The 23,992-nt window shown below is 39.7% G+C and overlaps 1 protein-coding gene across 1 annotated transcript in view; it reads right to left on the reverse strand.

Moving 5' to 3' along the window:
* Positions 1-2,128: 2,128 nt before the first annotated feature.
* The window catches only part of LOC132892198 (transient receptor potential cation channel subfamily M member 2-like), a 96,383-nt gene continuing 74,519 nt past the window's right edge, over positions 2,129-23,992 (reverse strand). Inside the window, exons 15-20 of the mRNA XM_060930590.1 lie at positions 23,674-23,806; positions 19,913-20,058; positions 19,699-19,811; positions 18,504-18,729; positions 6,399-6,518; positions 2,129-2,245 (exon numbers count right to left, since the gene is read on the reverse strand). Coding sequence (XP_060786573.1) covers positions 2,129-2,245; positions 6,399-6,518; positions 18,504-18,729; positions 19,699-19,811; positions 19,913-20,058; positions 23,674-23,806 — 855 coding nt within the window. The remainder of the gene's footprint in view (positions 2,246-6,398; positions 6,519-18,503; positions 18,730-19,698; positions 19,812-19,912; positions 20,059-23,673; positions 23,807-23,992) is intronic.

A 23,992-nucleotide genomic window follows, 5' to 3' on the forward strand; every position in this document is an offset into this window, starting at 1 on the left:
ATATCATCATCATCATCATCATCATCATCATCATCATGCGGACCATCGCAAGCAACAAGGACTGTTTCATGAAGGTGTCCAGGGACTGATCAAAGTACTCCATTTGAGCCTATCCTTTGCATAAGCTTGCCAGGTTTTAGGGTCGATATCTGTCTGTCTCATATTTCTCTTTGCCATATCTTCGAATCTGAGCACAACTGAGAGTACAGCAGTTGTCTAGGTAGATGTTCATGATCCATTCTCTCCATGTGGCCTAGCCATCTGAGATTCATCAGTACTAGTAGATCAACCATACATGGGAGGCCTGCTCGCTGAAGAATTTCCTCATTGGAAATCTTATCCTGCCAGGATATGTTCGCTATCTGCCTCAAATAAACATGAAGTTTCTTCACTTCTGTCCTATAGATGGCCCATGTTTCCACACCATAGAGGAGGGAGGAGAGCACCACAGCTCTGTAGACTCTGCATTTTGCCCGGATGGGAACATGACGGTTTTTCCATAGTCTTTGTCGGAGTTTCCCAAATGCTGCACTAGCTCTTCCCATTCTATGTGTCAGTTCCTGATCCAGTCTGGCATTGTCAGCAACTGTACTACCTAGGCATCTAACACTCTTACACAGTGTGAGTGGCTCGTCGTCAGTCTTCACCTCCAATGGTTGGGAAGTCGTAGATGAAAATTTCAGTGGTTGGTGGAGACATTCTGTCTTTTTGATGTTGATCTTTAAACTGAACTGTGCTGCCGCTCTGGCAAACTTGTCAACTAGGATCTGCATATCAGTAGTACTGTGTGATACCACAGGAACTACATATGTACATATAAAATCACCAGTCTGAGCTACGAAATGAAGTTTGGTGGCTCTCAGAGGAAATGTGACTGAGCAGGGACACTGATTCTGAAACCCCATTCATTTCAATGGGCCAAAAATGCATTGCCACCAATGGGAGAAAAAGGGATGGACAAAAAGCAAGAAAAAGATGAGTATGGGTCAGAGTTGAGCTCATGGATGTGTCGGGTGAGTTGGCTTGAAGCATGCTGGCTCTCTGATGAAGCTTTCCCAAGCAGGAAGAGTTTAATTCCGAAACATTTCAATGGAGCAAAAAAAAAAAAAAAAGACATAAAAACAAGAAGACAGAGAGCGAGCACATCTTTTCAAAAGCTGTATACAAGCACACTATTCCCAGACAGGACGAATGAGGTAACATTGGTTTCAGTTCAGTATCTTGAAAACAGTTTGAGATGAAGTGTGGCACAATAGTGGTCTGAATAAAATAATAATAAAACTGAAGAGCAATGATTTCGTAAAATGATTATCTCAATGTAAATAAAACATTAGTGAAACATATTTTTCTCAGGTTTTCCAGCTTCTCATAGCACTAAAATGATTTGAAATGATGGTTTGAGGTCCGTTAATGCTCACATATGCAGTTTAGCTTACATCTCAGTTCTGCTTATGATCCAGATGAGAAAAAGATTCTACCTGATTAGCTGAAGAACAAAGTCACAGTTCAGATCCTGCTTACAGTATGTGATCGTGAAGACGATGCCGCACTGGATACTTATGACTAATGCATAGATGACATTGAACTGGAGGATGTCACAACAGTCTGTCCGCAAAGCCAGTTTCTTTTTATTGGAAATAAAACAAAAAGGAAAATATAGACTCAATACTGAGCCTCAGTGTCCCTAAATGCCAAAAATGGTGAACACCGGTGAAAAGATCCTGCTAGTAATGCTACAAAATGTCATGCTAGAACCTCTATAATATCTGTAATCTCACATAATCTGAGAGATTAATTCTTCTGTGTTGAGTATACTGGGTTATTATAATGTGGCTTTTATGTGGGTTTAAATAACTGTATTCCTCTCTGTATATGACCTGAACATTTTAGATTTTATTTATGATGGTGATGATGATGATGATGATCATTTTGATGATTATTATTTATATGGTCTCTAAAGATGAATGAGTGAATGATTAGTTCATTAGCAAATGAGCAAACGGTTGCATAACTCCTCATTACAGTATTGTAGAAGTATAGATTTGGTATTATTGAATCTCCACAACAGGTACATAGTTTGGAGAGTGAAACATCTGTTTGTCCATTTTCCTGAGAGTCAGAAGTTTCCTTAGAACTTTATGTTGTGTTTTTGGGCCGTGGCACAGAGAGCTTCTCGTTGGTATGGATGCATTTGTATTTGGCTGCTCACCTTGTGCCACTGAAGCTTCTCAGTGCTGCTGAGAGACTAAAGAGAGAGTACAACATTATATTCTGTATACACAGTCAAACAATTTGGCGACAAGAAATTGAATAGATATTTTATATTGTTGTAAATATATTATAAATTAAGGACTTATGGTTGAAATTTGTTGTGAAGACAAATGTGAAATATATAGTATACATTTATTTCAGAATATAAATCAGGCTTGCAGTACTCGAGTCTGACTCATGCCCTAATTTTAAGGACTCGTGATTTGACTTGGACTTGAGCACTGATGATTTGGACTTGGACTCGGACTCGTGCATTAACTGCATTCATACTCGTAAAGTGGAGATGAGGACTTGGATTTTTTCTTTATTTTTTGTAACATGGCATAATAATTTGGAATAAGATATTTATATCTACATTAATTTTTATACTAATTTTATGCAAGAGAATGCACATTCACCTGTTCAGACATCATGTTCAGGAACAAACTAACATTAATGGCACTAAAATACCTGGAAAGAAGCCCCTAGGATTGCCTGCTTTGCTTATACAGACTTCTAGCGCAGTGGGAAAAACTGCACCGCTATGTGTTCCATATGTAGAAGAACTATCGAGGAGACAATGGGGACAACCTCGAATTTCAATCGTCATTTGGCAAGACTCCACCCAGAGAAGGAAGTGACACGCTATGTTCATTGCTCTGTTGATAGCAGGGCTTGCTTGCTGACCGATGAACTAGCTAGTGTTAACACTCTCTCATGTTATTTGCCCTGTTGATAGCGGGGCTTGTGTCGGACTCAACTCGGCTCAGTAATGGACTCGACTCTGACTTGACTTGAAATTTTCTTTAATGACTTGGGCTTGACTTGGGCTTGACTCGGACTTGAACACTGGGGACTTGAGACTGGACTCGTACTCAAAGTTTAGTGACTCGACTACAACACTGATATAAATATATTTTTGAAACAAGTAGCTTTTACCGAATGCCCAGGTCAGATGGCAGAAAGATGCATGCTGCGTGTTGTGGTGAGATGTATTGCAAGATGCAGAGTTTTTAAGCTGAATCTGTGCCGATTGCAGGGTGTTGCAGAGTGAAGGTTGACGCAGTGCACAGAAAACCTTTAAAAAATACAACCCCGATTCCAAAAAAGTTGGGACAAAGTACAAATTGTAAATAAAAACAGAATGCAATAATTTACAAATCTCAAAAACTGATATTGTATTCACAATAGAACATAGACAACATATCAAATGTCGAAAGTGAGACATTTTTGAAATTTCATGCCAAATATTGGCTCATTTGAAATTTCATGACAGCAACACATCTCAAAAAAGTTGGGACAGGGACAATAAGAGGCTGGAAAAGTTAAAGATACAAAAAAGGAACAGCTGGAGGACCAAATTGCAACTCATTAGGTCAACTGGCAATAGGTCATTAACATGACTGGGTATAAAAAGAGCATCTTGGAGTGGCAGCGGCTCTCAGAAGTAAAGATGGGAAGAGGATCACCAATCCCCCTAATTCTGCGCCGACAAATAGTGGAGCAATATCAGAAAGGAGTTCGACAGTGTAAAATTGCAAAGGGTTTGAACATATCATCATCTACAGTGCATATCATCATCAAAAGATTCAGAGAATCTGGAAGAATCTCTGTGCGTAAGGGTCAAGGCCGGAAAACCATACTGGGTGCCCATGATCTTCGGGCCCTTAGACGGCACTGCATCACATACAGGCATGCTTCTGTATTGGAAATCACAAAATGGGCTCAGGAATATTTCCAGAGAACATTATCTGTGAACACAATTCACCGTGCCATCCGCCGTTGCCAGCTAAAACTCTATGGTTCAAAGAAGAAGCTGTATCTAAACATGATCCAGAAGCGCAGACGTCTTCTCTGGGCCAAGGCTCATTTAAAATGGACTGTGGCAAAGTGGAAAACTGTTCTGTGGTCAGACGAATCAAAATTTGAAGTTCTTTATGGAAATCAGGGACGCCGTGTCATTCGGACTAAAGAGGAGAAGGACGACTCAAGTTGTTATCAGCGCTCAGTTCAGAAGCCTGCATCTCTGATGGTATGGGGCTGCATTAGTGTGTGTGGCATGGGCAGCTTACACATCTGGAAAGACACCATCAATGCTGAAAGGTATATCCAGGTTCTAGAGCAACATATGCTCCCATCCAGACGACGTCTCTTTCAGGGAAGACCTTGCATTTTCCAACATGACAATGCCAAACCACATACTGCATCAATTACAGCATCATGGCTGCGTAGAAGAAGGGTCCGGGTACTGAACTGGCCAGCCTGCAGTCCAGATCTTTCACCCATAGAAAACATTTGGCGCATCATAAAACGGAAGATACGACAAAAAAGACCTAAGACAGTTGAGCAACTAGAATCCTACATTAGACAAGAATGGGTTAACATTCCTATCCCTAAACTTGAGCAACTTGTCTCCTCAGTCCCCAGACGTTTACAGACTGTTGTCAAGAGAAAAGGGGATGTCTCACAGTGGTAAACATGGCCTTGTCCCAACTTTTTTGAGATGTGTTGTTGTCATGAAATTTAAAATCACCTAATTTTTCTCTTTAAATGATACATTTTCTCAGTTTCAACATTTGATATGTCATCTATGTTCTATTCTGAATAAAATATGGAATTTTGAAACTTCCATATCATTGCATTCCGTTTTTATTTACAATTTGTACTTTGTCCCAACTTTTTTGGAATCGGGGTTGCATAAAGCCATAAGACTGCTCGTAGGTTGTTGTAAACTATTTGCAGGTGCAGTCTGTGTCTACCTGTGATGCATCACAGCCATCTCTAAAGACTTGTCTTCCCCTGTGTCAGCTTGCATCTAGCTGCCACTACCTGCTTCAACCTGCAATTGGTTGCTCAATCGTTGCATGACCGCCTGCCTCTATATGCATCAACCTGCTATTTGCACCGATTGGAAGCAAATTGCAGCTGAAATGTGAACAGATTGTGATCCACTTGTGTCAACCTGCCTCTACTAAAGACCCTTTATAACACTCTGCCATTATCTGCATCGTCGTGCGTCGACGCAAGACCAGTCTTGCATCTACCTGCGATTTTGTTATCGCAGATTTTATCGCAGATTTTGCAACTAGTTTTTGAAAACTAGTTGCAGTCTGCCACCTGACCTAGGCATAACATTTTTTTTAACTTAAAATTAACTGTTTCCCCAAATAAGTAGTTTTGATTAAAAACTTAGGAGAAGCAGTGACGAGCTCAGTCTATGGCCGGAAGGTTAGAGAAGCAGCCTTGGACCCAAAAGGTTGCTGGTTCAATTCCTGGGACTGGCAGGAAATATATCAGGGGAGTTGAGTGAATGAATAGCACTTACTTAACTCTAACTCATATATCATGGCTGAATACAGAGTTACACCGAACCCCCAAATGGGTGCTGTTGCCTAGCTGCACACTACTCTGTGTGTGTGTGTGTGTGTGTGTGTGTGTGTGTGTGTGTGTGTGTGTGTGTGTGTGTGTGTGTGTGTGTTTGTTTTTGTTCATTGCTTCAGATGGGTTAAATGCAGAGGATTTTGCTTTGCTTGAGTGTACATGTGACAAATAAAAGCTTCTTCTTCTTCGTCTATTTGAGACGCTGCCTCATGAAGTAGCTAGTTGAGAAAATATTAACTGCACAAAGTTTAATCAAGAATACTGTCATAATATATGCTATTTTATAATGCTAATCTCTATTATTATTATTATTATTATTATTATTATTATAAATAGAGAAAGATAATAAATATAAAGAAAACCCCTCTATGAGCAGGTGTGTCCAAATCTTTGACTTCATTGATTGAACTGAATATGAATACATGCTTTTACAGTCTGGTGTACTTACCTATACACTCTGCTCTACTATAATCACTCTGTGTTTGTCAAGCCTTTTTCATTATTTATGTGTGGTGTTTGTGTACCAAATGCATTAAACTACATGCAGTATCCCCCTCCCTTCCTCTTACACTATGTCTCTTGGAGGAGTGTATATTTTTGTTGCACGTACAAATGTCATAGACACCTATTATTGTCTGTAAGTGAATAAGAGTGTCATTGTATCGCAAAGCTGTATAAAGTGTATGTACAATGTTCTATACTTAAATGACAATTAAACTTGAACTTTAGGTAAATCAGTGTAGTGTAAGAGAGTAAAAGCTCCCTACCTCACCATCACCACCTCGCATGATCAGATTCCACTCATCATCGAGGTGAACTGTTATAACAGTGCTTTCCACCCAGGCATTATCAGTGTTCCGACTGTCATCTACATAACCCTTATAGACCTACAACACACATCAGACATCCTTCTTAATATACCTGCTTCAATCAAACTCAGCAAAATGATGCATTTTGGCATGGTATCAATTACAAAACCATGGTTTGTGAAGCAAATTTATTCTTTACCTTCTTCACACCTAATGTATATTCACTTTGTAAAGGAAACAGTGAATAAAAGGTCAGTTTAATAACAAACTCAACATTTGGTGTTTGAATGAAGCTATACAGGTCTTGCAAAAGTATTCATCCCCCTTGGTGTTTGTCCTGTTTTGTTGCATTACTAGAGGGAATTAAAATGGATTTTTTTTGGGGGGGAGGGGTTAGCACCATTTGATTTACACAACATGCCGACCACTTTAAAGGTGCAAATTGTTGTTTTATTCTGACAAACAATAATTAAGATGAAAAAACAGAAATCTGGAGTGTGCATAGGTATTCACCCCCTTTTGTATGAAACCCCTAAATAAGAGCTGGTCCAGCTGGTCCACTTCATAAGTCACATAATTAGTTGATTAAGATTCATCTGTGTGCAATCAAAGTGTCACATGATCTGTCACATGATGTCTGTATAAATCAACCTGTTCTGGAAGGACCCTGACTCTGCAACGCTACTAAGCAAGCAACATGAGAACCAAGGAACACTCCAAACAGATCAGAGACAAAGTTGTGGAGACGTATGGATCAAGGTTGGGTTATAAAAAAAATCCCAAACTTTGAATATCCCAGGGAGCACCATTAAATCCATTATAGCAAAATGGAAAGAATATGGCACCACAACAAACCTGAGAAGAGAAGTTCGTCCACCAAAACTCACAGACCGGGCAAGGAGGGCATTAATCAGAAATGCAACAAAGACACCAAAGATAACACTGAAGGAGCTGCAAAGATCCACAGCGGAGATGGGAGTATCTGTCCATAGGACCACTTTAAGCCACATACTCCATAGAGTGGGGCTTTATGGAAGAGTGGCCAGAAAAAAAGTCATTGCTTAAGAAAACACTTTGGAATTTGCCCAATAGCATGTGGCAGACTCCCCAAACACATGGAAGAAGATTCTCTGGTCAAATGAGACTAAAATTGATCTTTTTGGTCATCATGGGAAATGCCATGTGTGGCACAAACCCAACACCCTGAGAACACCATTCCGACAGTGAAGCATGGTGGTGGCAGCATCATGCTGTGGGGATATTTTTCATCTGCAGGGACAGGAAAGCTGGTCAGGACTGAAGGAAAGATGGATGGCACTAAATACAGGGCAATTCTGGAGGAAAACCTGTTTGAGTCAGCCAGAGGTTTGAAACTGGGACAAAGGTTCATGTTCCAGCAGGACAATGACCCTAATCATACTGCTAAAGCTACACTGGAGTGGTTTAAAAGGAAACATTTAAATGTCTTGGAATGGCCAAGTCAAAGCCCAGACCTCAATCCAATTGAGAATCTGTGGCATAACTTGAAGATTGCTGTACACCAACGTAACACATTTAACTTGAAGGAGTTGGATCAGTTTTGCCTTGAGAAATGGGCAAAAATCCCAGTGGCTAGATATGCTAACCTAATACAGACATACCCCAACAGACTTGCAGCTGTAATTGCAGCAAAAGGTGGCTCTACAAAGTATTGACTTTTTTTTGGGGGGGTGAATACCTACGCACACTCCAGGTTTCTGTTTTTTTTCCATCTTAATTATTGTTTGTGTCACAATAAAACAACAATTTGCACCTTTTAAAGTGTTAGACATGTTGTGTAAATCAAATAGTGCTAAGCCCCCAAAATTCATTTTAATTCCAGCTTGGAATGCGACAAAACAGGACAAACACCAAGGGAAATTAATAGTTTTGCAAGACACTATAGGTGCACTTATAAAAATGATATTCTGTAGATGAGAGATGACAAATATACACCTATGAAAAGGCTGTAATCCTGCCTACTCAATCACTTCATGATCCTAAATGTTCTAAACTAAAAAATTTTCTGAAAATCTCTGTTATTCCATTGGGGGTGAAACAGCACAATAAAGTCAGGGCCATACACTCAGATTGGTTGAATATGTGTAGTTCTTCGTTAGCAAGCTTAAAAAAAAGGCTGTTTTCAAAATAACTAATTTAGAGGGTTTTTATTAATTAATTAATTAATTAATTAATTAATTTTTAAATTTGGGCTATTTGTTTACATTCAAGACATAGAATCCCAATATCCATTATACGCTCACTGGCCACTTTATTAGGAACACCCATCCACCTGCTGTTTTATGCAATCAGCCAATCCCTTGACAGCAGCACAGTGCATCAAATCATGCAGATAAAAATCAAAATCAAGAGCTTCAGTTAATGTTCACTTCATCAGAATGGGAAAAATTGTGATCTCAAAGTATGACTTTCACTGTGGCATGGTTGTTGGTTTGAGTCAGATGGACTGGTTTGAGTATTTCAGAAACGGCTGATCTCCTGGGGTTTTCACACACAAAGTCTCTAGAGTTTAGATGGAATGGTGTGATAAACAAAAAACACTGAGTGAGCGACAGTTCTGTAGGTGGAAACAAATGCCTTGTTGATAAGAGAGGTCAGAGGAAAATGGCCAGATTGGTTCGAGCATTTTTGCCAGGAAGGATATAGCAACTCATATAGTCACCCTTTATAACCGTGGTGAGCAGAAAAGCATCTCAGCATGCAACAGCAGAAGACCACATTGGGTTCCACTCCTGCAGCCAAGAGGATCAAGAAAAAGTTCCTATTAATGTGGCCAGTGAGTGTATATAGTAAAAGCATCATTTGGTAATAAATTGTAATCAGTTCAATAACTTTGATAGGTGACGTAAATGTTTAATCCTTGTTTTATCAAAATGTTAAATGTTTGATAAAACAAAAGAGCTCATAATAGATTTTAGGAGGGCTAAGGCAGAGCCAAAGGCAAGTGTCATACATGGGGAGGATGTGGAAATCGTCGACACACACAAATACCTAGGTACAATATTTGACAGTGAGCTGAAATTTCACATAAACACAGAGACAATTGTTAAAAAGGGACAACAGAGAATTCATCTACTGAGAATGCTAAACTCTTTCAGTGTTTCTAAAACTATTTTGTGTAATTTTTATCAGTCTTTTATTGAAAGTCTTTTAACTTTTTCTTTTTTATGCTGGTTCAACAGTCTATCAGTCAAAGACAAGAACAGTCTCAGTAGCATTGTTAACACTTGCTCAAAGATTACTGGAATCCAATTAAACAGTCTGAGTGGTCTGTTTAACAAACAGGCGGTCTAAAGAGTTTTATCGAATATCAACTTAACTTAAGGCTATGAAATGATATGATCATGTGTACATGATCTAATACAACTATTTACCATAACTGAGGGAAGGGAAACATCTAGATGATTATGAAATTGCTTTTAGTGTCTGTGAAACTGACCTGCAAACCAGGCCGGTGATGAAGAGCAGTATCGACAACATATCCAAAATGTTCCATAAGTCTTTAATATACATTTTGAATTTCTTCCAAAGTGTAAATCCAGCAAAATCATAGAAGAGCTAAGCAGAAGGATAAATGAAAATAAGTGAGGAAAAAAAGCTGCAACCTCTGTAAATACTCATATATACATTCATTTATCCATTTTCAGTAGTTGCTTTATTCTGGTCAGAGTTGGGGTTGATCTACAACCTATTCTGGGAACACTAGGCCAAAGGCAGAATGAGACCGTCAATGATGGTGTGGCTCACTCTGGCCCAGTCTAGTCCAGAAGGAATGATTTAAAATGGGCCACCTTGAGCAGTCCTACTCTCAACCAGTCCAGCTCAGTTATTTGCCAGAAAGAACCCAAAATGGTGAGGAATTGACCAAGAAGAAGTGACTTTTGTTGAACTGCTCACTAAGGCTTAATTAGTCCATAACTTTGTTAATAATCTTCATGCCAGAAAGAATCAAAATTGGTGAAGATTTGAGGGAGAAGAAGCGATTTGTGTAGAAACTGCTCATTAGGGCTTAATTACTCCATATCTTCATTCGTCTCATCTCATCTCATTATCTCTAGCCGCTTTATCCTGTTCTACAGGGTCGCAGGCAAGCTGGAGCCTATCCTAGCTGACTACGGGTGAAAGGCGGGGTACACCCTGGACAAGACGCCAGGTCTTCACAGGGCTGACACATAGACACAGACAACCATTCACACCTACGGTCAATTTAGAGTCACCAGTTAACCTAACCTGCATGTCTTTGGACTGTGGGGGAAACCAGAGTACCCGGAGGAAACCCACGTGGACATGGGGAGAACATGCAAACTCCGCACAGAAAGGCCCTTGCTGGCCACGGGGCTCGAACCCAGACCTTCTTGCTGTGAGGCGACAACGCTAACCGCTACACCACCGTGCCGCCCCCATATCTTCATTATTAATTGCAATTACACAAATTTGGATAGAAGCTATATGCACCCCAGGCAGACCTACCTTCCTGCCAAAAAGAATAAAAATCAGTGAAAAATCGAGAGAGAAGAAGCAATTTTCGAGAAATATGGACGACACCAGATGACAGACAGACAACGGAAAACACATGATGGCATAAGCTCATTACCAGTCAGCCGGATGAACTAATAAACTTTAGCAAAGATGCCAATCCATTGCATCCCACACATACCAGTACTATTCGCTGTTCCACAGAAATACTGATACTTGAATAGGTCAATGCTCTCTAACCAGTGGCACTATTGATTGATGGTGTGATTTTACAGAACAGTCAATTTAGTGCCAAGTCAGCATTTCAGGCCAGTATCATCCATGATACTGATATACAAACCCAATGTCCTCAACAAGGGTATCTCTATGAGCAGTAGGGTTGCAAAGGGGCGGAAAATTTCCGGAAAATTTCCGGAAAGTTTCCATGGAAACTTTGGTACGGGAATTTTGGGAATTAAAAAAAAAAAAAAAGCACTGGAATTACGGTAATTTAGGGGAATTATTTAATTATTTTATTTATATATATATATATATATATATATATATATATATATATATATATATATATATATATATATATAAACATTTATTATTTATTTAATTATGTATTAAGTCATAAACAAACAAAAATATAAACATTTTATTTTGTCATCAGCAGACATTATTGCAAAACGGAGACAATTAAAACACATGACTCTGATTTATTTGTAAGAAGAACTTTATCAATGCTTATTTCTTTTATTGAACAAAACATGAACGTTTGCCAATATGTTGCTTACAGCTCCCACTTATGGGACAGAACAGACAGAACGTAACTCTCTTTCTGACTCAAAAACTCAAATTCAAAATGTAAAATGAAAAATGTTTTCCCCTTCGAAAAAAAGTCTTGAATGTCAAATAAAGTCTTGCATATCAATGCAAGTTTTCTTACATGAAATGTTCATAGGAAGCTTTCATTTAGCTTATCTGGTTTCCCATTAAGCTAGCACAATTTGCTGTAACTAGCATCACAAGCTAACTACTTCAATGAAATAGCACAATTCTAATTTACAAGTAAATTAGCACTAGATTTATTCTACTATACCTTTTCATTTTTACTTAAATACCATAATAGATAAAAAATCATCCTCAAACATCCTCAAAACTTACTTGATGGCATGTTGTCTTTTGTCTGCAATGTGTGATCTCGGCAGTTTGTATTTAAAACAGTTCTAGCTCTTCAGAATTCTAGAAGTTATAGTGCATGTGATAGAGGGATGCAAAATGCATGTAAGGGGTGTGGCTTCAATGGCTCCTGAGAAAATAACGTTTTGTCCATGTGAGTGAGTAACAGCGTGCTATGCACAACTTTATTCCCATAAATCTGCCTCTTTTAACCAAGATTATGCTACAATATTTTTTTCTACTTACTTAACTGATGTCCACTTTCAAAATTCCCAAGTCTTTTCCCAAAAATTCCCGAAAATTCCCATGGAAAGTTTCCACCTTTGAAAATTCCCGGAATTTTGCAACTCTAATGAGCAGGTTTTAAAAATGTACTTTGTTATATATTTTACACCATTAGTCCAAAAGCATGGAGATACCTGATTATTAAACATCCCATTCCAAATCCCATCCATCCATCCATTATCTGTAACTGCTTATCCTGTGCAGGGTCGCAGGCAAGCTGGAGCCTATCCCAGCTGACTATGGGCAAGAGGCGGGGTACACCCTGGACAAGTCACCAGATCATCACATTCACACTCACATTCACACTTCTGGTCAATTTACTGTAGAGCCACCAATTAGCCTAACCTGCATGTTGTTGGACTGTGGGGGAAACTGGAGCACCTGGAGGAAAGCCACACAGACACAGGGAGAACATGCAAACTCCACATAGAAAGACCCCTGTCAGCCACTGGGCTCGAATCCAGAACCTTCTTGCTGTGAGATGACAGTGCTAACCAATGTGAGGGAAATTTAATGGACGAACATTATTATTCTCTGTGTTTCTGTATGTTGAGCTCAAGAGACTTAGTGTACTGAGATGTTTTCCACATGCTGTAATCATTTTTCTGTGACCTTGGTGGTAATGAGCAGGGTGCTTGAGTTCGTCCTAACTACGCATCTTCTCATGATGTAACCACCTTTCCTGACCTCGGTGGTGATAAGCAGGGAGCTTGAGTTCTCCCTGCTTGCATCTGCCTGCATGTACCAAAGCATGCCAGGTGCACTCATTAGCAAAGCTTCATAGAAAATCTGGAGCCAATCACGTGAAGACACAAGCAGTGAGCGAATGCCTTTAGAGTATATAGATAACAGCCACTTAAACACAACTCAGAGCACGCGCGTACTCTCACATCACTAGAGGTGATGTTCTGCTTTAATTTTCTTTCTTTCCTCTCTTATATTTCTTTTATATGATTTACCATGGGGCGGCACGGTGGTGTAGCGGTTAGCGCTGTTGCCTCACAGCAAGAAGGTCCGGGTTCGAGCCCCGTGGCTGGCGAGGGCCTTTCTGTGCGGAGTTTGCATGTTCTCCCCGTGTCCGCGTTGGTTTCCTCCGGGTACTCCGGTTTCCCCCACAGTCCAAAGACATGCAGGTTAGGTTAACTGGTGACTCTAAATTGACCGTAGGTGTGAATGTGAGTGTGAATGGTTGTCTGTGTTTATGTGTCAGCCCTGTGATGACCTGGCGACTTGTCCAGGGTGTACCCCGCCTTTCGCCCGTAGTCAGCTGGGATAGGCTCCAGCTTGCCTGCGACCCTGTAGAACAGGATAAAGCGGCAAAAGATAATGAGATGAGATGAGATGATTTACCATAATAAATAACTGAAAAGACAACTGCTAAGCATTCTGAAGTGTTTATTAGAAATTTCTATTACACTACTACAGAACCATGACACCCAATTCCAAATCCATGGGAATTAATATTGAATTGTTCCCACATTGCTGTTATAATCACCTCCACTCTTCTGGGAAGACTTTCCACTAGATTTTGAACTGTGGCTGTGGGGATCTGTCCTCATTCAGCCACAAGACCACAAGAATTTCAGCACTGATGTTAGGTGAGGAGGCCTGGTGCACACTTTGCATTCCAACTCATCTCAAAGGTGTTTAGTGCAGTTGAGATCAAAGCTCTGTGCAGCCCACTTGAGTTCTTCCACATCAATCTTGGCAAACCATGTCTTTATGGATCTCAATTTATGCATAGGGGCATTGTTTTGCTGGAACGTATTTTGGGTAGGCCCCTTTGCGCCAGTGAAAGGAAATCTTCCAGCATACAAGAGATTCTAGGTACAGTGGTGCTTGAAAGTTTGTGAACCCTTTAGAATTTTCTATATTTCTGCATAAATATGACCTAAAACATCATCAGAGTTTCATACAAGTCCTAAAAGTAGATAAAGAGAACCCAGTTAAACAAATGAGACAAAAATATTATACTTGGTCATTTATTTATCGAGGAAAATGATCCAATATTACATATCTGTGAGTGGCAAAAGTATGTGAACCTCTAGGATTAGCAGTTAATTTGAAGGTGAAATTAGAGTCAGGTGTTTTCAATCAATGGGATGACAATCAGGTGTGAGTGGGCACCCTGTTTTACTTAAAGAACAAGGATCTATCAAAGGGGGCAGCATGGTGGTGTAGTGGTTAGCACTGTCGTCTCACAGCAAGATGGTCCTGGGTTTGAGCCTGGAGGCCTTTCTGTGTGGAGTTTGCATGTTCTCTTGCCCATAGTCAGCTGGGATAGGCTCCAGCTTGCCTGCGACCCTGCACAGGATAAGCAGTTACAGATAATGGATGGATGGATGGATGGATGGATGGGATTTGGAATGGGATGTTTAGTAATCAGGTGCCTCCATGCTTTTGGACTAATGTTGTAAAATAACAAAGTACATTTTTAAAACCTGCTCATAGGGATACCCTTGTTGAGGACATTGGGTTTGTATATCAGTATCATGGATGATACTGGCCTGAAATGCTGACTTGGCACTAAATTGACTGTTCTGTAAAATCACACCATCAATCAATAGTGCCACTGGTTAGAGAGCATTGACCTATTCAAGTATCAGTATTTCTGTGGAACAGCGAATAGTACTGGTATGTGTGGGATGCAATGGATTGGCATCTTTGCTAAAGTTTATTAGTTCATCCGGCTGACAGGTAATGAGCTTATGCCATCATGTGTTTTCCGTTGTCTGTCTGTCATCTGGTGCCATCCATATTTCTCGAAAATCGCTTCTTCTCTCTCGATTTTTCACTGATTTTTATTCTTTTTGGCAGGAAGGTAGGTCTGCCTGGGGTGCATATAGCTTCTACCCAAATTTGTGTAATTGCAATTAATAATGAACATATGGGGGCAGCATGGTGGTGTAGCGGTTAGCGTTGTCACCTCACAGCAAGAAGGTCTGGGTTCGAGCCCCGTGGCCAGCAAGGGCCTTTCTGTGCGGAGTTTGCATGTTCTCCCCATGTCCGCGTGGGTTTCCTCTGGGTGCTCTGGTTTCCCCCACAGTCCAAAGACATGCAGGTTAGGTTAACTGGTGGCTCTAAATTGAGCATAGGTGTGAATGTGAACAGTTGTTTGTCTCTGTGTCAGCCCTATGATAACCTGGCGACTTGTCCAGGGTGTACCCCGCCTTTCGCCCGTAGTCAGCTGGGATAGGCTCCAGCTTGCCTGCGACCCTGTAGAACAGGCTAAGCAGCTACAGATAATGGATGGATGGATCTATCAAAGTCTGATCTTCACAACACATTTCTGGAAGTGTATCATGGCACGAACAAAGGAGATTTCTGAGGATGTCAGAAAAAAACATTATTGTGTTAGAATGTAGGCACTTACAGATGAATGCACGGAGGAGAACAGATTGCAGATTGTCAACAAAGCCAAGCCGAGGGACTGGAATCAGTATTGGTAAACTAGCAAAGGTCGGGCGATCGGCAGACAACGTAATGTAGGGAAGACAAAGAGCAAAAACATGGAGGAAATAGCAAAGGGTCAGAAATACATATAAGAGCCAGTCAGAAAAGATACAAGGCTTGGCATGAACTGAACTAGCAGGATGATACTTTGCAATGGTGTGTTTGTTAAGGGAGCTTAAATAGAGGAACAGGTGATTAAGGAAATGAGAGCCAGCTGAGATTCAGTAGGCTGGAGACAAAGATGCTGTGTGTTTTGGGAGCTGTAGTCCAGAGTGTCCATGTTTGTAGTTTGTTCATTCTCAGCAGGTTTACTGACATGTTGATGCTCATCAAGCTGGAAAAGGTTACAAAACCATCTCTAAAGAGTCTGGACTCCACCAATCCACAGTCAGACAGATTGTGTACAAATGGAGGAAATTCAAGACCATTGTTACCCTCCCCAGGAGTGGTTGACCAACAAAGATCACTCCAAGAGCAAGGCGTGTAATAGTCGGCGAGGTCACAAAGGACCCCAGGATAACTTCTAAGCAACTGAAGGCCTCTCTCACATTGGCTAATGTTAATGTTCATGAGTTCACCATCAGGATAATACTGAGCAACAATGGTGTGCATGGCAGGGTTGCAAGGTGAAAGCCACTGCTCTCCAAAAAGAACATTGCTGCTCATCTGCAGTTTGCTAAAGATCACATGGACAAGCCAGAAGGCTATTGGAAAAATGTTTTGTGGATGGATGAGACCAAAATAGAACTTTTTGGTTTAAATGAGAAGCATTATGTTTGGAGAAAAGAAAACACTGCATTCCAGCATAAGAACCTTATCCCATCTGTGAAACATGGTGGTGGCAGTATCATGGTTTGGGCCTGTTTTGCTGCATCTGGGTCAGGATGGCTTGCCATCATTGATGGAACAATAAATTCTGAATTATACCAGTGAATTCGAAAGGAAAATGTCAGGACATCTGTCCATGAACTGAATCTCAAGAGAAGGTGGGTCATGCAGCAAGACAACGACCCTAAGCACTACCAAAGAATGGTTAAAGAAGAATAAAGTTAATGTTTTGGAATGGCCAAGTCAAAGTCCTGACCTTAATCCAATCGAAATATTGTGAAAGAACCTGAATTGAGCAGTTAATGTGAGGAAACCCACCAACATCCCAGAGTTGAAGTTGTTCTATACAGAGGAATGGGCTAAAATTCCTCCAAGCCGGTGTGCAGGACTGATCAACAGTTACCGGAAGCATTTAGTTGCAGTTATCGCTGCACAAGGGGGTGACACCAGATACTGAAAGCAAATGTTCGCATACTTTTGCCACTCACAGATATGTAATATTGGATCATTTTCCTCAATAAATAAATGACCAAGTATAATATTTTTGTCTCATTTGTTTAACTGGGTTCTCTTTATCTACTTTTAGGACTTGTGTGAAAATCTGATGATGTTTCAGGTCATATTTATGCAGAAATATAGAAAATTCTAAAGGGTTCACAAACTTTCAAGCACCACTGTAATTGTTTGCTTCTAGCATTCTGGCAACAGTTTTGGGGAAGGTCCACACATGGGTACGATAGACAGCTGTCCACATGATTTTGGCCATATAGTGTATAAATCTACGATCAGTATGGATAGATAAGTGAGAAATAAAACCCTCTGGATCATGTTCTTATATGAATATAATAATACCTGGGTGGTATGATGTGGCCCATTTTGAAGTGCAATTACTGTTCCCACCCTAAAGTTGATTATTTTCCTATAGCAGCACATCCCAAAGTTTTATTCCTCTTATACCAATGCAATTTGCAAGCAACTAATATTTTCTCAGTTAATAGATACATTGTCTGTTTTAGCTGCATCTAATGTTGTGGAAAGTCTGTGAAACAAGTTAGTTCTTGTTATCACTTATGTTACTGCAGTTACACTGTATGGCCAAAAGTATGTGGACACCTGAACTTCACACCCAGATTTGTTTCTTGAACATCCCATTCCAGATTTAGCTCCCCCTTTGCTGTTATAATAACTTCCACTCTTCAGGGAAGGTTTTCCATTAGATTTTGGAGCATCGCTTTGGGGATTTGTGTTCATTCAGCCACAAGAGCATTTGTAAGCTCAGGCACTAATGTAAGGATAGGAGGTCTGTGGTGCAGTTGGTGTTCTTCTTCATCCCAAATGTGTTCAATAGGGTTGAGTTTCAGGGCTCTGTTCAGGACACTTGAGTTTCTACTCCAACCTTTGCAAACCATGTCTTTATGGACTTCACTTTGTGCAGTTCCAGTGAAGGGAAATGTGAATGCTGCAGCATACAAAGACATTCTAGAAATTGTGTCACATATGGGAGTGATGGTCAGGTGTCCACAAACTTTTGGCTTATAGTGTATAAACAGCCCTCCCTTAATTTCTCTTGATTAAAAACAGAAAACCAAAACCCACAGCATATTACTGACAAAACACATCATGCGATATCTCTATGTCGATATTTTACAGTAATCCTAGGATTTCATGTGGTTCAGTATTATTAGGTTCTGCTTGGCAAACATATCTATACTAAGGTTAGACATTCTGCAAACAGCTGGGATTTACTGAAAGAATATTACTATTGATGGATGAACATGTATATGCATTATTTCATTGAATTTACTGTGTCGCTCTTACCTGTCTGATCTCCTCCAACATGAGTGACATGAGCCAGACATACATGAGCAATTCCTTCCAAGATGGCATAGGCTGGAAGTCCATCATCAACACCAGAGCAAAAAGAAACAGGAAGCCAAAGTAGGACAGGATGTTCCAGTAGAACTTGACCTGAGGACAGGTGTATAGACCCACCAATTTCATCCAGTTGCTTTGTGAACTTTGAGAACTTGTGCCAGACTGGTCTCTAGTTGGAGAAAGGATAATGCTGTGACATATTCAGTCTTTTTTAAAACAACACAAATATGCATTTTTAACCAAAGAATACAAATAAAACATTTGTTGGTGATTAATGAGTACTTAATGCATTAAAAAAATAACCCACAAGTTGGCCTAGCAGTTAGTGTGTCCACCTTTCGACTAGGCCTCTCAACCAGAACTCGCCTCACGAGTTCTACTCGCGGTCGGGTCGTACCAAAGATCATCATAAAAATGGTACCTACTGCCATCTGGCAAGGCACGCTGCAATACAGATGCGAGTAGGGAAGTCAAACTCTCATAGTTACCAGAGGACTAGCCCCCCCCCCCACTGTAACCCTAGCTGTATAGGCAAGAGGCCAAGAGCTATGGAAACAGAGATCGACACCACACCCATGTGCCTCAAAAGAGCTAGTTAGTACTGTGATAGGAGACTACCTGGGAAGACCAGATCCTGGTCTGGAAGGGACTTTGACTTTTGAATGTATAAAAAACTTTTACAAACTTTTGCCCATTTCAAGATAATTTATAAGGCTCTAATGATATCACTTGGCTATAATAATCCATCCATTATCCATAACCGCTTATCCTGTGTAAGGTCACGGGCAAGCTAGAGCCTATCCCAGCTGACTGTGGGTGAAAGGCAGGGTACAGCCTGGACAAGTTGCCAGATCATTGCAGGGCTGACACACAGAGACAAACAACCATTCACACTCACATTCACACCTACAGTCAATTTAGAGCCATCAATTAACCTAATCTGCATGTATTTGGACTATGGGAGAAACCGGAGCACCCAGAGGAAACCCACACAGACACAGGGAGAACATGCAAACTCCACACAGAAAGGCCCCCATCAGCCACTGGGCTCGAACCCAGAACCTTCTTGCTGAGAGGCGGCAGTGCTAACCATTATACCACTATTACTACTACTACTACTAATAATATAGTATGTTACCTATAGACCAGAAAGTCGGTGTAGACAAGAGGAAAGAAAAACATGCAGAGCAGCAACTTCCAGAGTGAGTTTTCCACTGCTAACTCCCCACACCAGATCTGAGTTAGAAAAGCCTGAGAAAACAGGATTTACTCAACCACATTTTATCAAATATAATATTTTCCCAATGTAATGATATCGTTTCATTGAGAATTTTAAGCCACACTGTGTTTACCTGAACCCCTGAGTGAGCTATGAAAGTCTTGTCATGGGCTTCAAGAGCGAGACACAGACTGGTTGTTTTACCCCATGATGGAGACACACGGGTCAGCAGTTTCTGTGCTCGCTGCTTGTCATGGCGATGGCACTCACTGAACATACCTGTGATAGAAAACAGGAATATACTTCAGTGAACGTGAGTTAGAAATACTTATGTTTGAGGTTACGGTTTGATTTTTTTTTTTCAATAATGATTTAAGGCCATAACAACGACTGCATATATGAGTAAACAACATTGCAAATTCTTTTAGTCTGAATTGAAAGTTGCCTTTTTGACTGAATTTTTGCAGTTGCTCAAAATCCCCGGTTTCATGCCAGTAGTATGTATGTTGAAAGTTATTGCCTGAAGTACAACTTAAAATGGCACATCAAATGCTATTGCTATAAATATTAAGCACAGCATTATTAATTACTATGTAAAATGATAAATTGTAGTTGTATAATTTACGTAAATATATCGACTTTACCATTTGTGCAGTTACTCATCAGAACTGACAAGCGTGAGCCACTCATTCTATCAGGAGAGTCTGTTTAAGCAGAGTGACTGCCTAACCTTACCAAGCTACTGTGCAAAAGTCTTAGGCATCCTTTTTTTTAGTACAAACTTTGTTATAGATTTTTATTTTATGACTTCTGCAGTATCAAGTCAGAACAAAAACATTTTAGATTTACAAACATTTATTTTCCAGTACAAAATTTAATGTTACACAAAAATGTTTGTATGCCAGTAAAGAAACCAGCAGAATTCTATAAAGAAACCATCTAAGAAACCAGTTTTTAGACAAAAACATAATGAAGGCTACTGGGGTTTTGCTGCAAAATTAAGAAGCGAGTGGGACAGTCAAATTGTCCAGAAGAACTGTGGCTGGTTCTGCAAGATGCTCAGTAAAATTACCAACTAATGTCCTTATAAAACTGCACAAATTGTACCTGAGACAACAACTTTTTTTTTTAAAGTAAAGGGTCATCACACCAAATATTGACTTTGTTTCATTTATTACTGTTTCCCACTCTTTATAGAATTTTTTAATGTAGAAACATTTAATTTCATTACTGTAGGCCAAACAGAGAAGCTGCACAGGCACTCAGTGTGTTTCTACCTTTTCTTCTTCTTCAAAATTTGGCACAGTGATTGGGAACAGTCCCCTGAGTCTTTTCACCAAGTTTTACATTTGCATCTCGAATGCTCTAGCACCACTAAAGGGTCAAAGTTGGAGGTGCATTTATGCAGGTTACTCTGATTTTCCATTGAAATTGATAACACTGGATTCCTTGGCTCAAGCCAAGTTCAAAGCATCCCATGAGGTCAATGTCCACCATATTGGATTTTCCACCATAATGGATTTTATCAAAAACGCTAAAAAGCTTTTACAGGCCACATATTTTGTCCAATCTTCACAAAATTTAACAAAGGTAAACCAAGCCTCACAAAAGTTATTTGTTGTCTTTTTGATTTGTGAATGTATTCACCCATTATAGTTAATCAAAATCAGCAGTGAAACTGGCAAACAGGAAGTGAGGTCATATCCCAGCAATGTTTTGATGTACCAAACCAAACCAAACTTGGTATATGGACTGTGGACCCATTTTGAGGAAGCACAAAAAATGTCATTTGACCACTAGAGGACATTGCAATAAGCAAGATGTGTTTTGACGAATAACTGTTGATATGTGCCTTATAAAATAATTCTTGTGTCTGGTAATACCATGGGAGACCCCAAGGCTGAGATGTGGCAATTAGTTTTGTCAACCTACAGGACTGGATTTCAACAAACAAACAAACAAAAATCGATTGGATTTTTTTTTTAAGGTTTTAGAAATGTTCATAAGTCACAAATGTAGTCCAATCTTTGCACAGATAATCTATGGACTAAGCCTCACAAAAGTTCTCAGATGGAATTTTTTATTTATTTTCATAACTGTTTGTCTGTTGCAATCTATTAAATTTGGCAGCGATGCCACCAAACAAGAGGTGAGCTCACTGTGTGTGTGTATATATATATATATATATATATATATATATATATATATATATATATGTGTGTGTGTGTGTGTGTGTGTGTGTGTGTATATATATATATATATATATATATATATATATATATATATATATATATGAGCGTTTAGTCTATGTCTAGTTCTTATCTAGAGTGTTTATACTGTTTATATTGTTTATTTCAATTATTCTATTTTTATTTATTGCATTGCCTGTTTGCACCGTGGGTCAGAGAGGACTGAAATTTCATCTGTGCTGTATGTCGAGCATGTATAGCATACTTGACAATAAAGTTGACTTGACTTGACTTGATCTAGGCCAATCTTTGGTCAAGTGACACAAAACTTGCTGTGAGTGCATACAGCCATACCCTTAACAAAATAATGAAGTTTCCATGGCAACTCTGTCCTGCTGTGATGCTTGGCCCCCTCATCACTGCTTGCTGCTATCATTTTTTTGAAGGCATCTTTGCTCTACAGCATTTCTTTGCATGTGCCCAAGACTTTTGCACAGTATTGTACTTTGAATTTTAGCAAAGGTTAATAATTACTGTAGCACAATCTGCTGAAAAAGTTAATCCTGACACCTTCTTGTTTTAGCCAGAATGAACATTTTCAGCAGTTTGTGCTATAGTAGCTCTTCTGTGGGATTGGACCATATGGGCTAGCTTTCATGCTCCATGAGACTCAGTGAGCCTTCGACACCCATGACCCTGTTGCTGGTTCACCGGTTGTCCTTCCTTGGACCACTTTTGGTAAGTACTAACCACTGCATACTGGGAACACCCCACAAGATGTGCCATTTTGGAGATGCTCAGACCCAGTCATCTAGCCATCATATTGGCCTGTGTCAAAATTGCTCAGATCCTTACGCTTGCCCATTTTTCCTGTTTCTAACACATCAACCTCAAGAACTGACTGTTGTCTTGCTGCCTAATGTATCCCACCCCTTGACAGGTGCCATTATAATGAGATAATCAATGTTATTCACTTCACTTGTCAGTGGTTTTAATATGGCTGCTCAGTGTATACAGTCATTGTGTCATAATCAGGTATAACTAATCTGTTCTCCAACCTCACCTGCAGGTATTTTGCAAGTATTTTTGAGGTTGTTGAGTTTGTACATGCTCACATTTGCTTAGTCCAATATGTGTTTGATTGGACAGATATGCCAAATGTTACATTTTTGTCTGGTTGCTTTTGTCAGGGAAAGCTTTAGCTGAGAAAATAGCATCACCACAATAATGAGTATGTAACTATCTTATGTATCTAGCCAAATAATCAAAATAATGTCTTATAAAATGGATGTTTTGCATGGGTCATCTCAATCTGCAAATTTGATCTCCACTGAAGAACATGTACAAACCTATGAATCCTTAGAGCTTGCAGTTATCTAAATGAATGAGTATACAAGATCCCGCTAAGTGTTTCTACCTTGTTACTAAATAATTCAGTAAAAGGCAAACTCCTATTATTCTATCCAGAGGAGGCTTAACCAAATATAAATTGTTGGCAGACAAAAAGCAGCAGTTAATATTGAAGTAAAACTGTAATGTGACTGTATTTGTTTAATTTAAAAATAATAGTCATTACACATTATTATTATTATTATTATTATTATTATTATTATTTATTTTTCCTAATTTTCATGAAAGGTGCCAGTATATGAAATCGGTAGTTATATGAAAAGGGTATATTTGCTAAAGTGTGTATATACTATACCAATGGCTTGTTTCTCATAGTGATCAGCAAGCTCTCTCATCGATTCAGCATCTTCCCCATTATCTCCTGCTTCCTGAGCAAGCTTCTTCAGAATTTTACTGGCAGCCAGAGCAGCAGCAATACAATCATTGCACTGTGCTCACACACACACACACACACACACACACACACACACACACACACAATGTCTTTGATCAGTTCTGTTAATTAATTTTTATGTTTGCTAAAGCAGTCTTAATTCTAGTCTGCTGCACATTCATTTCTATTGTCAGGCTGGGCTTTCTATAGGGCTGTGTAGCTGAGCTTTCTGCTCATTTTT

This window comes from Neoarius graeffei, chromosome 9, assembly GCF_027579695.1.
Source record: "Neoarius graeffei isolate fNeoGra1 chromosome 9, fNeoGra1.pri, whole genome shotgun sequence".
NCBI classification, from domain to species: domain Eukaryota; kingdom Metazoa; phylum Chordata; class Actinopteri; order Siluriformes; family Ariidae; genus Neoarius; species Neoarius graeffei.